Here is a 14,155-nt window from a genome sequence, read left to right as displayed (position 1 = left end):
TTGCTCTGGACTCTTGCGGTGGATGGACTTCTGCATAAGATGGCGGAGCTCCGAATCGACACTCAGGGGTACGCAGACGACCTTGTTGTGACGGTGAGGGGCAACTGTCAAAGTACTTTATCAGACCTTATGCAGAGGGCTCTCAACACCATAAATACATGGTGCAGAGATAATGAATTGTCTATCAATGCGGACAAGACAATTATAGTTCCATTCACGAACAAGCGGAAACTAGACAAACTTAAGCCGCTTGTAATGGTAAAACTATTCCGTTCTCAACAGAGGTCAAATATCTGGGGGAACACTGGACCAGAAACTGTCCTGGAACAAGCATGTGGACGGAACTACACAAAAGGCTAGATCAGCCTTGGCAATATGCTGTCGTTTAGCAGGCAACCGATGGGGTCTAAAACCCAAAATTGCCTTGTGGCTGTACACAGCTATAGTGAGGCCGATAGTGTCTTACGCCTCCGTAGCATGGTACAGGAAAACGACGCAGAAGGCAACAGTGACGAGGCTTGGCAGCCTGCAAAGAACTGCCTGTGTCATCGTCACTGGAGCCATGTCATCCTCCCCGACGGCAGCCCTAGAGGCCATACTAAATCTACCGCCCCTTCACCTGCATCTAGAATTGGAGGCGAGATCTAGTATGCTTAGAATAGCGGGCGCGAGGAGAGGTAATTTGTTATCGCAAACTCTGAGACTGTTTAAGGAATCAGTGTACGATATTCCTGTTCTTGGGATGCCGTCCGACACTATGGCACCCAAATTTTGTCCACTCAAACTCTACTCAGTGGAACTCCCCAAAAGGGAGGACTGGTCAAACAGTCAAATTAAGTGGAAAGAAGGAAGCCTGAGGTGGTACACTGATGGCTCCAAATCCGGATCTGAAGTAGGCTGCGGAGTATATGGTGAAGCGCCCAGGAAAAGCATTAGCTTAAACCTAGGGCGTTTTTGCTCTATATTCCAGGCAGAGATATGCGCCATTATTGAATGTGCGTCAATCAATCTGCAAAGCAACTACGGCAACCATACTATCTATATCCATTCGGATAGCCAGGCGGCACTCATAGCCCTAACCTCTGATGTCACCACATCGAGGCTTGTTGAGAACTGCAGGCAATTATTGAACAACCTTGGAGCCAGGAACAAGGTTGTTCTACGTTGGGTCCCGGGGCATGCGGGTATCGTTGGAAACGAAAAGGCCGACGAACTCGCGCGAGCAGGGGCTAAGGGGAAGAACTACAGTCCTGAGCCGTTTTGTGGGATTCCCAGAAGCTCACCCTAAAGACCTACTGTCACTACAAAACCATTCAACTCTGGAGGGAAAAACCAGGTTTGAACCATTCCAAAGCGCTTATCAAATTCAGCAAAAAGGCGTCTTCGAGCGCCTTGGCGCTGCCTAGGAACCAACTGCGCAACTTGGTTAGGGTGCTTACCGGGCACTGCGGCCTAAATAAGCACATGCACACTATGGGGAAACGTGACATGGGGCGGTGCAGACTCTGTATGGTGGCAGAGGAGACGCCCCTACACATCCTCACAGAGTGCCCCTGCCTAATGCGCACTCGTGACTTAATCCTGGGTGGACATATATTGCGCCCGGAGGAGTTAAAGTCTCTCGAAACCAAAAAGATCCTGCAGCTGTTTGAAGTTGCAGGTTTGGATCGAGAGTTGTAGTAGGTGGCGATCACAATAGATCAGAGATGGTCGCAGTGATACATAGGCTCTGGAGCCTTACATAGCCCCTAGAAAAAGAAGAAGAAGAAGAAGAAGAAGAACCGGTTAATTGATGGAAAGCGAACTAAAACTCTGACTCACTTCTGAGCCATGTCTATAAGCTGTTTTCAAGAGTCATTACAAACCGTCTCGTACGCAGGCTAGATGACTCTCAGTCTCCTGAATAAGCCGGCTTCCGAAGAGGCTTTAGTACCGTAGACCACATCCATACGCTCCGGCAGGTAATACAGAAGACTGAGGAGTATAACCTGCCTCTCTGCTTAGCGTTTGTGGACTACGAGAATGCCTAGAGACTACGTAGATTTTTCGATCGAAACCTGGGCATCTCTCCAGAGGTGCCAAGTGGATTATCGAAGTGCTGAAGTATTTGTACGAGAACTATACTATGTCAGTCCGACTCCAGGACCGGAATTCGAAGCCTATTCCGTTGCAGCGGGGAGTCAGGCAAGGGGATGGTATTTCTCCTAAACTGTTTACCGCTGCATTAGAGGAAGTTTTCAAGACTTTGGACTGGGGAAGGCTTGGCATCAACATAAACGGCGAGTACATCACTCACCTTCGGTTTGCGGACGATATAGTAGTCTTGGCTAAGACCATAGAGGATTTGAGTATGATGCTCGATGACCTTAGTAAAGCTTCCGAGCGAGTTAATCTGAGGATGAACATGGGCAAGACGAAGATCATGTCAAATGCCCATGTAGAACCAGCTCCCGTTACTATTGGAGACTTTACACTTGAAGATGTAGACGACTATAAATACCTAGGACAGACTGTCCAGTTAGGTAGGTCCAACTTGGAGAAAGATGTTAATCGACGAATCCGATCGGATGGGCAGCGTTTGGGAAGCTACGCTACGGCACATCTATTTGTCCAATATTCCGCAGTGTCTCAAAACGAAAGTCTTCTATACCAGTGTGTGTTGCCAGTGACGCCATATGGAACTGAAACGTGGCCCCTTACTGTGTGCCTCATAAGAAGACTCAAAGTCACCCAAAGGGCAATGGAGAGGGCTATGCTGGGAGTTTCTCTGCGTGATCGCATCAGAAATAAGGCCATCCGCAGCAGAACCAAAGTAACCGATGTAGCCCTCCGAATCGCTAAACTTAAGTGGAAGTGGGCGGGGCTCATTGCACGTTGAACCGATATCCGTTGGGGCGGAAAGGTTCTCGAGTGGCGACCACGTACCGGAAGGCGCAGTGTGGGTAGGCACCGACAAGGTGGACTGATGACCTGGTAAAGGCCGCGGGAGTCCGCTGGATGCGGGTGGCGCAAGACCGGTCATTGTGGCACTCTTTGGGGGAGGCCTATGTCCAACAGTGGACATCCTCTGGCTGATATGATGATGATGATGAACTAAAAAATTACGTTTTATCTTCTAACCGGTAAGAAGAGGGAACAAAATTTTACGGTTCGCGGGGAACGATATACTACCGATTACTGCAGCCTTTCTCGGTTAAACTCGTTGTCATACGTGAAAGAGATAGCAATAACTTACTCGCTCAATCTTACTTCGATATTTTCAATTTATTTAACCGGTTAATTTCGTTCCACAAAAACGAAAGGCGAACGCATCTCAACGTTATCTAAATAGAACAGTTCTTTAACCGGTAACCACAAACGGAACCGAAATCCTTTTCGTTCCAGGGTTTATGAACGAAAAGAAACGAAGCCCTGCTACTATTCTTGTAAATTATTAAAATATATTATTTGTATATTGTATTTTATTTGTAGCCGAACACATTTTCACTGAAGAAATTACTATTTAAACCGAATACTACTTTTTACCTGTAACATCAAAATTAATATTACTGTCATACTACAATTACTCTAACTAAATTATGACTAAAATTATTAAAATGTACTAAAAACATAATTTTTGTACTCTACTACTTCTATCTGAAGCTTTTTGTTCTGTACGCAGTTATTTACTCAAGGGTGAATTTCAACGGAAGTAAAATCAAATTCATGTTTCCATGTGTTCTCAGTGATCAGACCCATACAAGTTATACGTCAAATTAAATGTAATTTAATACAATATTTTTCCTCATTTAAAACTTTTTTGTATTGCAACAGATATTTTGTAAAACCCTGATTTAAAAAAAAGTATCAAAAAAATTGGATTTTTTTAAATATTTCTTTAATTACTAATTAACGGTTGACTTTATTGATACAATATATAGAACAACATTTCAAGCACACATATAGATGTATGATTTAAAACAAAAATTAATGAAATCGGATAAATATTTCTCGAGTTATGGTTGATTTTTTAAATTAAAAACTGTAATAGATGTCATATATTAAAGAAAAAGTGACAAAGCCCTCCAGTGGTGAAGGCCGGATGATTTTTTAAAACTCAATATCCGCCATCTTGGATTGGCGGCCATTTTGTTTAGCTACCATTTTGAGATGGCAATCATGGTTTTTTAACATCATAACCCCCAAATTATACCGATATCTTGGCTGGCCCATGGACTATTTTGAACGCAGAGAAGAATAATCTTGATCGTTGTCGATTTCAATAGCAAGTAACATGTTTTTTATTGTTATAGCCACTCTTTTGTTTTATTTTATATGCGTGGTAGTAGTAATTTCAGTTTATTATGTTAAGAAAATATACATACTTGTACCCAGAGATGACCAGGGTGCCTAGCCAAGATGCCAACCGTTTAGGTACTTATAGTTTACATTAAAACCAAATCTGCAGCTGGCCTCTGAAATGGGTAATAGAAACGCGATCCGTATGTCTTTCGCTTTCCAAATGACCAGGGTGCCTAGCCAACCGTTTACGCTCCGTAGCAAACGAAACGTAACTGTCTCTGTCGCACTAATATTGAAGAGTGATAGAGAGATTACGCTATTGTTCGCTTCGGAACGAACGACTGGAATCTTGGCTAGGCACTCGGGTTTAGTACCTACAGTTTACGTTAAAAACCACTTAAAACCAAATCTGTAGCTGGCCACTGAAATGGGTAATAGAAACGCGTTCCGTATGTGTTTTGCTTTCCAGATAATCAGAGTACCTAGCCAAGATGCCAGTCGTTCGTTTCGTAGCGAACGATAGGGTAATCTCTCTCTATCACTCTTCCATATTAGTGCGACAGAGACGGTTGCGATTCGTTCGCTACGGAGCGTAAACGTTAAACGGTACACTGAGTAAAAAAACACTAATGGTTGTGTATTACGCCCTTGCCGATTCACTTATTAGTTATGGTCTAGTTGTATACGGGCGAACATTCATAACATATATAAGAGATATAAGAAATCTGCAAACAAGGCTAATTAAATTCCTAGTGAGTAAAAAAGTTAAGCAAGATTGTCAAAATGATTAATTTAAACTATTTCCCATGTGTAAAGTTTTGCCTGTAGATAAGAAAGTCACATACCTCATAGGTTTAGAGCAGGGGTCGGCAACAGGCGGCCCGCGGGCCGCATGTGGCCCGCGAACCTCTCACTTGCGGCCCGCGAGCCTCCCTGGCTATTTTGTATGTAATTTTGACAAACGACAATACCTGATAAAGTCACAGATATTAGCAAAGTGCGGCCCGCGTCAATTTCGTTAACTGCTATGTGGCCCTTGGCTGCTAAAAGGTTGCCAACCCCTGGTTTAGAGCCTTATTATAGTGAAAAGTACAAATTATTAATTAACAATAAATATAATACAAGGAGTGTGAGAGAAAAAAAGCTAGTGCAGCCGAAAGTTAAAAACTATTATGGCAAAAGAAGCTCAAAGTACATGGTACCAAAAACATTAAAAAAAATAAGCTTACTAAGACAAAGTCCTAAATTAAGCAAATCCATGTTAAAAACTAGATTAAAAGAACATCTTCTCAATTTATCACGATTATAAGTTGGACCTAATTAGATAGTGGAAAATAGTGTAAACAAACAAATTTGTTAATTATTAATATTTCAGTGAAAATCACCCGCGAATTTTTTTTAGGGTATATGTCAAATGGAAACTCATACTGACATATTTGTTTTTGAACAATAGTTTGTATAAGTATATTATGGCTAATGAAACTGATAGTTTAAATTATAAAACTAGTTTAATTGGTTAAGTGTATAAAAACTGAGCGCATCTCGCCATCAAACGTAACAGTTTGGCGAGAATATAAATGTTTAGTAAGTAAGTTGTAAATTAGAATATATAAATAAATTAAAAAAAAAATAAAAAAAGGTCAAATACCCTATTGCAGCAAAAATGTATTTTGATTTGAAACCGTCAATTAGTCTAGCTGGGTCCATTACTTACGCATCTATTACTTTACTTTATACGGCTGGACTGTCAAAATATAATTATCTTGGGCCAAAAATAGGTATACTAATTATTTTGAAGGACCGGTGGCGGCCGGACATAATTATTTCGCGGGTCGTACTTTGCCCACCACTGGCTTAGACCGATACTACGTACCGAATTTTCACTCTCTAAGAAATGCTTAGCAGCAAAATGACACGTTCGCGTTCTCACTCCCTAGACTGTGCCTTTATTTACTGCTCAGAGCAGCCAATACTTAAATACCACTGGTAAGAATTGTAGCGTGCGTACTATTCGCATACGGTTCTCTGTTAGCCGCGCATTCACCAAATCTGGAAGCACCTTTTAACAAGCTTGTATCTTACCTTTTTATAAGATCCACCATGTCACTATTAAGCGGTATAACTGCATAATTCATGTGCACATTCACCATCACATCCCCGACCGCCAAAAACATCGGAAACAGGCATATTTTGGGGATCGCTTCTGGGGTTATGAATCCATAGCCCTCGTCTCTTAGTAAAAGGTCATAGAGTGCGCGCTCACGAGTTTCTTGAGGTCTTTCGAAACCAATTTTCAGTTTTATTATGTGCAGATAATACTGCTGGCTGTTGGCCATGGATCCGGTTAGGTATAATGGGAACTGAAAAAAAATATATAGCATCAGTAAATAGACAAGTAATAAATCTATAAACTAACAGTAAATAGACAAGTGATAAATCTATAAACTAACACCAAGATCACGACAATGCGTATGTGTTGACATACGCCCTTCTAAGATGATGACGACGAAAGATGATGACTGATAATGATAAGACTACTCTTAAAGTTTTACTATACTGGACAAAATTCCCCATTTTTTCATTAAGTATACCTACAGAGCTGATTCTGGTCTTTGTAGAAATTTTAGTTTACTTTTGTTAACTTATAGACCTTTTTGATGAGACGGATAGTTTAGCTAGGACTTATATTGAGAAAACCAATCTATCAATTCTGTATTTCGGTTTAATCGCGTGACTAACTGGATATTAAAAATTTAAGACATGCGGTGCCAAGAGCTGTCCCGGATTCCCATGGCCACAGTAGAGACATTTTAAAAGAGATCTACACATCGTTGGTTCAGCCCGTGTTAACCTATTGTTTGCCTGTTTGGGGTGGTGCTGCTAAGACTCGCTTTATAGACGTAGAGAGAGCTCAGCGTAGTCTTCTCAAAATTATGTACTTTAAGAAGATGTGGTTCTCAACTGACAAGTTATATCAATTGTGTAAGTTGCTTACTGTCAGAAAATTATATATACTAAACTCTGTTCTAAGAAAGCACAAAACAACTACTTTTGATTGCAACATTTTGACAAGACGGAGGAAAGATATTGCTATGCACCTACCTAAAACCAACACCACTTTTGCTAGTAGACAGTATAATAAGCATTCATCGCACCTATATAATACTTTAAACAAATCACTAGATATATACCCAAAGCTACAATATGATGTAAAAAATAAAATAACAAATTGGTTGGAAGATATTACTAGGATACGTAGCCTAGCCTAAGCCTAGCCACACACACACGCACGCACGCACGCACGCACGCACGCACGTACTAAATAATTGTAATTTAGATATGGAAGAGCGGTGCCTCCTAGCACAGGTTATTTTGTAAATAACTTAAAAGGAGCCACCAGCCACTGTAATATTTGTAGAGTTTTTGAATGCAATAAACAATTTTGATTTTTTTTTTATATTGCCGGTATATGTCTCCATTTACTTAGTATGATTTTAAAGAGTGTACAACTCACCACTTTGTTATGCTTCCGCATTCTCTTCTTAGTCCCTGCCTTATGCGACGCACCTTCGTCTTCATCCTCTTCCTCGTCCCACGGCCAGTTTAAGAAACACGACCTTATGTCCGGGACCTCAAAGTCCACTTTACTGTACAAAAACAATGGTTCAAATTCATAGTCCCTAACTTTGTAAATATTCTACTTTCTTAAAAATGTCATGACACGCGTTTGTTACCTAACGCTGTAATTTTTAGGGTTCTGTGCCCAAAGGGTAAAAACGGGACCCTATTACTAAGACTCTGCTGCCCGTCCGTCCCTCTGTCACCGGGCTGTATCTCATGAACCGTGATAGCTAGACAGTTGAAATTTACACAGATGATGTATTTCTGTTGCCACTATAACAACAAATACTAAAAACAGAATAAAATAAATATTTAAGTGGGGCTCCCATACAACAAACGCGTTTTTTGCGTTATAGTACGGAACCCTTCGTGCGCGAGTCCTACTCGCACTTGGCCGGTTTTTTTCTGTAATCTCTATATCATAAGTAACAAAATTTCTAGAACCAATAATTAATTTTATTTTTTATCTGCTGGATCTCTGTGCTTATAGACCTCACGAACCCCCATCGCTACACCCCAAAAATCCAGAAACTGAATCGACAAAAACAAAAATAGTTATCGAACCTGAGGGCCTACCGCGAACCACGTTCGACGTGTTGCCTCTCTGACGCACTTGTAAATTCGTACGTAAGTGTGATAGGGAGCCAACATGTCGAACGTGGTTCGCGGTAGGCCGTCTATTCACAACATTTCACAAGAATCGGTACATATACATTTCGCTCGCACTAATATGCCAGTACGATCGAGCCCAAGGTGAAACGGGGAATTTTCACCAGCGCTTTGAGCTCGATTGCTATATTATAGTGTTTCGTTTTTATGTTGCCCCATCTAATTAACAGAATACTTAAGAATAAAAGGTTATTGTCTAGTTTACCGCAAATCACTGAAAACACGGTAGTAAAAAGTCGTTAGAACGTTAGAAGTATCTTGAAGGTTCTACGGATTATCGGCTCTATGAACAATAGATTGAAGCCAAGGATAGACTAGGGACATCAGGGTATTTGACTAAAGCCTGGCCAGGAATATATGATCTTGATCACGCACCATGTTGCGGAATTTCACTGGAACTATTTATTTCATACTATACTGATCTGTCACCCTATACATGAAAATAACAGCGCCCTCTTGACAATGATCATATATTACTGGTCAGGCTTTACTAGTCAAATCAGTTTCTTTTTTCGAACTGTCAAAAGTAATGCAATAAATTCATTTGTATTTGTAAAACGATATTGCACAACTATGAAATTTATAGAAAGCACTAGCATGTGACGTCACAATCAAATTACATACTCTTGTGAATAGAAATTGTGTCTAAAAATAACTGCTTTCTACGTTTCTCTATTAATCTTCTGGTGCTTTATTTCATGCATGGTGTAAAATAATTTATTTTCAATACAGTCAAATACCCTATACCAACCTAAGGCGCGCAATGTCGATTGTCCCTAGTCTATCCCTGGCTTACAAGTTAAATATTCTAAGAATTTAGATATTAAGTAGTAAATTTGTAAAGCGACCATGAATTGTCTTAATGCCATTCGACTAAATAAATAAAGTTAAATATAACGAACTGAACGAGTCGAGTAATAGATAAAAACAAAACATTATACTCATAATTTCGAGGCAGCATGGTCACTCGGTCTAGTTCGCCCTCCTGATGCAGTCTTATGCAGGCATTGAGCGCTGCTGATCGCCTAGCAGTCTTCAGGGAGAGGTAGGGTTTGCTCTACAATAAATAATGCAAACAACTATTAAATTCAAATTTGCTGATGATCTTCAAGCTGCTGCAACGATTTAAATCAAATATAGCTAAGAACAACCGCAAGGAAACTCGCTTTCACGATGCATCAGACAGACATTGGCGTCAAACATATAACACCCTAGTGGAAGCCGTACGAGCCCAATTTCGAAGAACGCCCATTTGGCACACGCATAAAATCCCTGAGTATTTTTTTTGTATAGGAAAATGGGTACTGAAGTAGAACTGTGTCACTTTGTCTATAACCTGTAATATTGAAAAAAAAAAACAATGAAATTATTTTCAAAATTGCTTTATCGGGGTTAGACATGAGGGTATTACGTATCATTTGTGGTATATTGTACAAAAAAAAATCAGCCATATCGTATCTGGAGGAGCCCAAACTTGTGTTTAGAAAATTATTTTTGATTTAATAAAAAAAATGGCTGGTGGTATATTCTTAGAATCGCCTCAATAAAAGCCCTTTCATATGATACCACAAACGATATATTTTTGAAAAAAAGAGGAGAGGAGATCCTAAGGGATTTTTTTAGGAACTGTGGGTCAAAAAAAATTTTTACCTCTAATATTATGCGTGTACCAAACGGTTAAACTGTACATCGATTTGCAGTTTTTTTTTGCGTACTACTCCTCTTTTTGCGTCGGGGGTTAAAATATAATTAAAGAGATACAGTATTGAATGAATGGTAAATTAAATTAAATATTTTTAATGCAAACTTATTAATGCTACTGTGGGAATGTATTTAACAACAAATTGTGTAATAAAGATAAAATAAATCAATACTTATATGTACCTATTGAAATAGTACCCAAATAAGTACATAATTGATTATAATAAAATAAAAATTATAATAAAATAAGTATAAAATAATATATATGCGTTATTGATATAAATGCGTTAATTTTAATTTATGTACCTAGTTATAGTTTAGTTTTAAGAAATACTTGCTGTGCCCTAACAGGGTTCATGTGTGAACGTACCCTAATGTAGCATCTGTTTTGTACCACATGATAATAAGCAATAAATGAATTATGAATTATTATGAATTATCGGTTCCGAACCTGGAATTAATTTTAACTGTGTGAGTAAAACAGGTAATTTATGGGGTTTACTGAGTAAGAGGTATTTTTATTTGCCCTACCATTTATGCTTGTTAACCTAAGCGGTTGTCTGGACTAGATCGCTTGTAGCGATCAGTTGGCATATTGCTACTTTTATTTATATTATCCTGCCTACACTCATCCATATAAATGAGCACTTACGAGCATGAGAAGCGAAAAAATTATAAATTGTATTAGATTCTTCAACCGATCAAGCATCTACACGGACTGGATCAAGTTCTGATACTGAAATTCTGCTCCTACAACCTTGATGCTGGCAAAATTGTCCCAATGGACAGATGCCATAAGAACCAAAAACTGAACTGAACTGACGACGACTATGTCGCTACTGAGGTCAGTGAGGTCTCAATCTAAAATGTATATAACCAATTAAAAATATATTTATTACAGTTACGTTTTGTAGTAATAAGTTGGTACTTATACGGAGATATAAATCTGAAATAAATGTTTGTTTTTGTATCTTTATTTTAGTTACCTTTATTGGTTCTTTGACAGGGCAAGCAATGGGCATGATGATAGTGACAACTATTCCCGCAAAATGCCCCAATAGGTCGGAAACTGGCTCCTTAATCCACATGGGGGTTATCGTGGTGAACTGGTCATGGGGCAGGCAGGAACAGTAGCGGTTCAGCAGGCTTATAGCTGCTACTGCATGGAGACAACCTGTACATGTAAAAGAAAGTACATTTTCATTAATACCATATACAAAGAAAGACTTTTTCTACTCGTCGACTGTAATGGTTGAATTAAGATTTCGTATATCAAACTGTAATTTTACTGTACTGTTTTGTACTGTACTTTTCATGTATGGGCTCCCAACTCAACCCGTTTAAGGATATTACGAGTAGGTAATTTCGAAACGGTTTAGTCAACTCTAATTGACCAATCACAGCTCGCCGCTGTCAAGAGGACGAAACAAAACGATAGCTCAAATTAATTATTTATTTTAGGTTGTATATACACGGTGTTACTTGAGCCACTGAAAACCTGAGACACCCCAACAGTTTATTTATTTATTTTGAACTAATTTTGAGTATTTATTATTTAATCCGATGAATATTTAAAAAAATATTCGTTCCTTAGTTTTCTTAACAATTCTATTCAACTGGTAATTCTACACATGATGCTTCGTCCTTTTAGTGACGTCGAACAATTACTAGTTACCATCGTAAACACTGTTAACGTCCCATTTGCATACCTTACTGCAAAGACATAAGGTTTACCAATGGCCAGTTAAGGGTGTTGCTCATTGACAAATAACGTATCAAATGCTAGTTATTGATATTGTTGCATCACAAACTTGTAGACTGGGCATGTAAAAAAAATAAAAAAATACCCCCATTAAAATATAGCGCAATCGATTCTCCTATCGATTCTGAACAAACTGTTTTTAGGTTTTTTAGTGGGGCATGAAACACCGTGTATACATATATAATTTGCTTACCTATATTTGCTTCTTTTAACCCATTCTGCGCTAATCACGACAAGTTTCAGTTTTGCCTCTACGAAGCATTTTCGCTACATACCGGGAAACCTATGTTATCGGCTACGACCGTAGCTCAGCGGTGAATGTGTTAACTTACTTCCATAAGGATTGTTGTACTGGGGAATGTCATCGTCTTCATACATGGTTTGTATGGACGACTCTGAAGGAGCTGCTCTGGTATCCGAGGATCCTACGAGTAACTGCAAACATACACTATCATTAAAACCAATATAATTGTAGTAGTGCAAAATAAAGTGTAGTGTTGTCGCTAGTTCATGGCTAGATTGATCCAATCACAAGCAAAAAACAAATCATATGTAGTCTGAAAAGTGCACAGCTATGCTAAATCAGAATACCTTTTGAATGCATTTTTCTCTTTGTATGAAGCTATCGTATTTATTCATGAATTTTGTTCGATCGGCAGAGTTAACTAACATAACGAAGCTGGAATCTGCACTCCTTGCTCGACCTGAAAATTTGACACAACTACACTTAGAGCAATGGAAATGTTGTCACTTTTAAAAATTTTATACAAACTACGTGACCCAGATAGAGATACCTGTAAACTCAACAAGTCGACAGTAACGCCCCATTTAGACGGTACAAGAACTAGCATGCGATTTTCGTTACATTGCGTTATTTTGTCGATCGACTAAATTCATTGCACTCTAAAGTTAGCAATGTATCGATTATTACAAGTTACTGAATAATAATCATCTGTGTACCTTTGCTTTGGATATAGGAGCGATATTCCAATGGCACATCGAAACGCAGTACTAACAGGCACTGGGGAATGTCCACGCCCTCCTCGATTACACTCGTTGCTATCAAACAGTTGAGTTCCCTGAAACAAAGTTCGTATACAATGAGAGATTATCAAATTTTCGTTTAGCAAGTGAACAAAATAAGATATCACATCTTTATAGCCCATTGATGCCAAAACCGTCATGTCATATCACGTCGACTGAAAGCCGTGCCCCAAATGCTAAGAAGTCAAAATAAATGATGAGTTAATTAACGATCAAGTTCTAACGTATCATATGTTGCGTGTGTCGTGTGGTTATAATATAACTCATTGAACGCCAAAAACTTCATACATGGACTGAAAGCCGTGCCGTGTCAGATGCTTAGACGTCAAATGACGAATGAATTAACGATCAAATTCTAACTTAGTATCTTGCGTGCGGCGTCTGTTTATAGCCGATTGAGCGCCAAAAACTTCATATACCGTCGATTGAATGGCGTGCCGAGTCCGATGCTACGGCAAATGACAAATGATTTCAACCAAATTCTACCTTTTGATATGTTGCGTGCGGCGTCTATAGTACAGTTGACTTCAAAGATTTTATTACACTTTTGCACCTTACTTCATTGTAATAAGGAAAAAAATGTTAACGATATCGTTATCATCATTCTCGTTAAACACGTCGACTGTGCATAATTGATGTTAGACAGATAGCGCTGAAAGAAACAATGAGCAAACTTACTTATTCCGAAACATAAGCAACGCCTTTTGACTAGTCTTCTTGACATACGCTTGTTCCCTAGTGCTCTTATATGGGTCGATGCTTAAACCGACCAAAAAATCGTGTTTTAGGAAGCTGAATTCCTCCGGATTTGCTTCTTTCACATCCATGAGGAGGTTGTAAAGGATTTTGGCAGTGAATCTCTGTTGTGTGAAGATGATTCCTGAGAGGGGCTCGTTCGATTTGTTTTTTCTTCTTATAACTGAAAATTGGTAAAATTACATAATAAAAACTCGATTCGCCCGTTTCATACACGAAATATCTCACTGTCAAACTCAAACGTCCGACTGTTTTTCTCAGGTATGAAGTACTCCTTATGGTTACAAAATAATCAAGATATGGATGGGTTATACACAGATT

General features: G+C 39.1%; 1 protein-coding gene across 1 annotated transcript in view; it reads right to left on the bottom strand.

The window, feature by feature from the left end:
* LOC134744982 (endoribonuclease Dicer) overlaps positions 1-14,155 on the bottom strand; it is a 95,343-nt gene that overhangs the window by 63,557 nt on the left and 17,631 nt on the right. Inside the window, exons 9-16 of the mRNA XM_063678935.1 lie at positions 13,757-13,997; positions 12,995-13,113; positions 12,626-12,738; positions 12,367-12,469; positions 11,259-11,446; positions 9,513-9,628; positions 7,796-7,928; positions 6,364-6,641 (exon numbers count right to left, since the gene is read on the bottom strand). Coding sequence (XP_063535005.1) covers positions 6,364-6,641; positions 7,796-7,928; positions 9,513-9,628; positions 11,259-11,446; positions 12,367-12,469; positions 12,626-12,738; positions 12,995-13,113; positions 13,757-13,997 — 1,291 coding nt within the window. The remainder of the gene's footprint in view (positions 1-6,363; positions 6,642-7,795; positions 7,929-9,512; positions 9,629-11,258; positions 11,447-12,366; positions 12,470-12,625; positions 12,739-12,994; positions 13,114-13,756; positions 13,998-14,155) is intronic.

The sequence above is a fragment of the Cydia strobilella genome, chromosome 10 (assembly GCF_947568885.1).
Source record: "Cydia strobilella chromosome 10, ilCydStro3.1, whole genome shotgun sequence".
Taxonomy (NCBI): domain Eukaryota; kingdom Metazoa; phylum Arthropoda; class Insecta; order Lepidoptera; family Tortricidae; genus Cydia; species Cydia strobilella.
This window is presented reverse-complemented; position numbering and strand designations above follow the sequence as displayed.